At 41.7% G+C, this 2991-nt stretch overlaps 1 protein-coding gene across 1 annotated transcript in view; it reads left to right on the top strand.

Annotated features, from left to right (window-relative positions):
* The first annotated feature begins 2485 nt into the window (after window positions 1-2485).
* Window positions 2486-2991, top strand: part of LOC105626954 (laccase-4) — a 60367-nt gene continuing 59861 nt past the window's right edge. Inside the window, exon 1 of the mRNA XM_012208244.1 lies at window positions 2486-2598. Within this exon, the coding sequence (XP_012063634.1) occupies window positions 2486-2598 (113 nt within the window). The remainder of the gene's footprint in view (window positions 2599-2991) is intronic.

Below are 2991 nucleotides of genomic sequence, written 5' to 3'. Positions count from 1 at the left end.
TTAACCTTAACTTACTACCTACGTAACTAACTAATATAGTATTAGTTAGTTTAGTTATTATTATACGTAACACTATANATATATATATATATTATTATATATATATATATATATATATATATATATATATATATATATATATATACCAAAATAATTTGAACGTAAACGGTTAAAACAAATTCTATCCAGTCAGCTCATTCAGGAACTTATTTCCTGAAAGAGGAAGAAGCGCTACTATAAATGTATGTACGTCAAGTAAGATTGATACTTGATAAATATCTAAAAGAAAATGACTATGCATTTTAAATAATACAAGGTAAATAATTATCATTATTTTCAACATTAACAGCAAGTGTGAAGTAAATATAGCATTACGATCCTATTTTGAGCGTTGCATTGATGCTATGCTTAAGTTGGTTAAACTTCAGACTGAAAAAAATGGCGCCCTTTGACATATGTAATCGTCACGAGATTAGACAGTTGTCGACCGACAGTGCCGATCGAAAGTTGGTCGCGATTTTCACAAGCGTGAAATACCGAGCATCATACCAGCTGTAGAAAGGGAAGTGCCAAGGTAAGACAATCTAAGAGCCAGTGAATCGTTTGCTCATTGCCAAGGTACGTCAAGGTACTTGAAGTCTGGGTGTGCCGGGACGGTTATAATCGAAATAGTCTTGAATACGCGGGTGAAATCGAAAGGCAAGAGCAAGAAAGTGCGCAATTCCGATATTGCACAGCATGTGTCGGTGGCTGCGCCACATCACAGTGTACGTTGGAGCACGCGGTCGCCAAACGGTGCGACGAGGCCGAAAGAGCCTTGGGTAGATTTTACTGTAACGTTCACCAGCATGTGTACTCAACTGGTGGTTTACTCTTTATCTCCATTTTAATAGAAAATCTAACGTTTTACCTTTTAAAAATTTGACAATCATTCCATATTCTTACGAACTTTCTGAACGCATAAATTAGATTAGAATATAAATTTAAGTCAAAATAATTCCACTTCTGTAGCATCTAGAAATACAAACTCATATGATAAATAAAACTTTATATTAATTAGATATATGAAATATTAGATATATGAAATATAGTTTGGCAATAGTTATTTTTGTCATAGTATTATTTTTTGGAATTCCTTGATTAATATTGTATTAGTTATTTCTGTCTCTTTTTTCCTCTATAGACTTAGATACAGTATATAAATCATTCAAACTCAAGAAAGCGCTTAAGACTTTCTTTACATCCTATAAAGTATCGCATAATTTAGCTAGTCCACATCTATTTTTAGCTATCTATGTTTATCTATGTTTATTCTACTATTCCATTTGGAACAGTAGTAATAACACAATACGTAATGGGTTACATTAACATTCAATTTTCACCTCGACCTTGTCTATATACCATCAGACTGTCCCTCATGGGTTTTTCCCACGTGAATAAAGCCATGTTGCGAAAATCGTATTGGTCTTTCCTAAGAATAGGCACATGATGCCCATAATTTCTGTTTGTTCCAATCGTAACGCAAACAAATAGTCAGACGATTTTGCGGTCCTATCCTAGACCAGTTATACGCGAGAGATGCGAAAAGAGAACCGGGAGAGAACCGAGCGGAGTCAGCAATGTCAGCGATAGCGACAGCCCGATTTTGGATTGCTCGCGCGCGCGAACCCCACCTAAAACCCCCTTCACCTTCGTCGACCGCGATCGGCGCGCGCGAATACGTGAAAGAGGGGAAATTTTCAACGTCATCGTTTCGCGAACTCGAGAAGTTCGTTACCGTCGCACGCGACGTTCGTCGGACTTGTCCGACAATTCATAGTATTCACGCTTAGGCAAAATCGAGGAACTTCGCCACCTACTACGCTTGCCTACTTCACCACCCGATCTCTATCAGCCACCTTTCCCTCTGTCTCTCTCTCCACCTGAGAGATATAACCATGTCCGCTGCCACCGCCGCCGTCACCGATCTGAAAAGGAGGTGAACGCGTGCGAGAGAGTACCATTGGGTAAGGAATTGGGGCAGGAGCCAATGGTAAGGAGCGCGAGGTGGAGCGATAGATTTTAAATAGGTGTGCAGAATTTGTGCGTGGATACGAGAGGAAAAGTTGACGGTGACCGATATCGCGGAGGTACCGCTGGGATTAAAATTCGGGTGATAAGAGTGTGGGGGCCCATTGTGCGGCGGGTAGTAGCACAACCTGCCCGGGGACTACAGTACACTATCCTACAGACATACTATCCGTTCATTGTGGTGGTAGTTTCCTACCCGAGGGATACACACAGACCGCGGTGTGAAACGTACCGAGAGGAGTGACGGTCCTGCTGATAGAGCGGCGAGCACAAAGTACGTCTCAGTCGACGCTGAGCCAGCAGTGCGCTCAGCAGATCCGCTCGAGGCGGTAGAGAGTCCTGAGAGAGTCGTTTACGATCTCGTTTGACCGTTCTCTCTTTTCTCGAATTCGGTATCCTCGGTTAAAGGGCGGCCATGAGGTTCTACGGCTACCGGGCACTCGTCGTGCTCGCGACAGTGCTTGCCCACATGACCGGCACGTTCGCCGGACACGACAAACGTCAAGCAGCCAGTGCCAGGAGCGGTGAGTCATTTTCTTCGCTTTAGTTCTTTCTCTCTTTCTCTTCTTATCTTCTGCTTTCGCTACTTGCCCGTGTTCTCCTCTTCTCCCATCATCCACAACCCCTTCCATCTTCATCACATTCGCGCGCCGCTCGTTGCGCCTCCTTTGTTTTGCCATTTGCTTCTTCTTCTTCTTCTTCTTCTTCTTCTTCTTCTTCTTCTTCTTCTTCTTCTTCTTCTTCTTCTTCTTCTTCTTCTTCTTCTTCTTCTTCTTCTTCTTCTTCTTCTTCTTCTTCTTCTTCTTCTTCTTCTTCTTCTTCTTCTTCTTCTTACTTCTTACTTACTTACTTACTTACGTTACTTACGTTACGTTACGTTACGTTAACGTTAACGTTACGTTACGTTAACGTTAACGTTTA

This window comes from Atta cephalotes (genome assembly GCF_000143395.1).
Source record: "Atta cephalotes unplaced genomic scaffold scaffold00007, whole genome shotgun sequence".
NCBI lineage: Eukaryota > Metazoa > Arthropoda > Insecta > Hymenoptera > Formicidae > Atta > Atta cephalotes.
The sequence above is the reverse complement of the archived record's forward strand: the minus strand, read 5'-3'. Positions and strand labels throughout refer to the sequence as shown.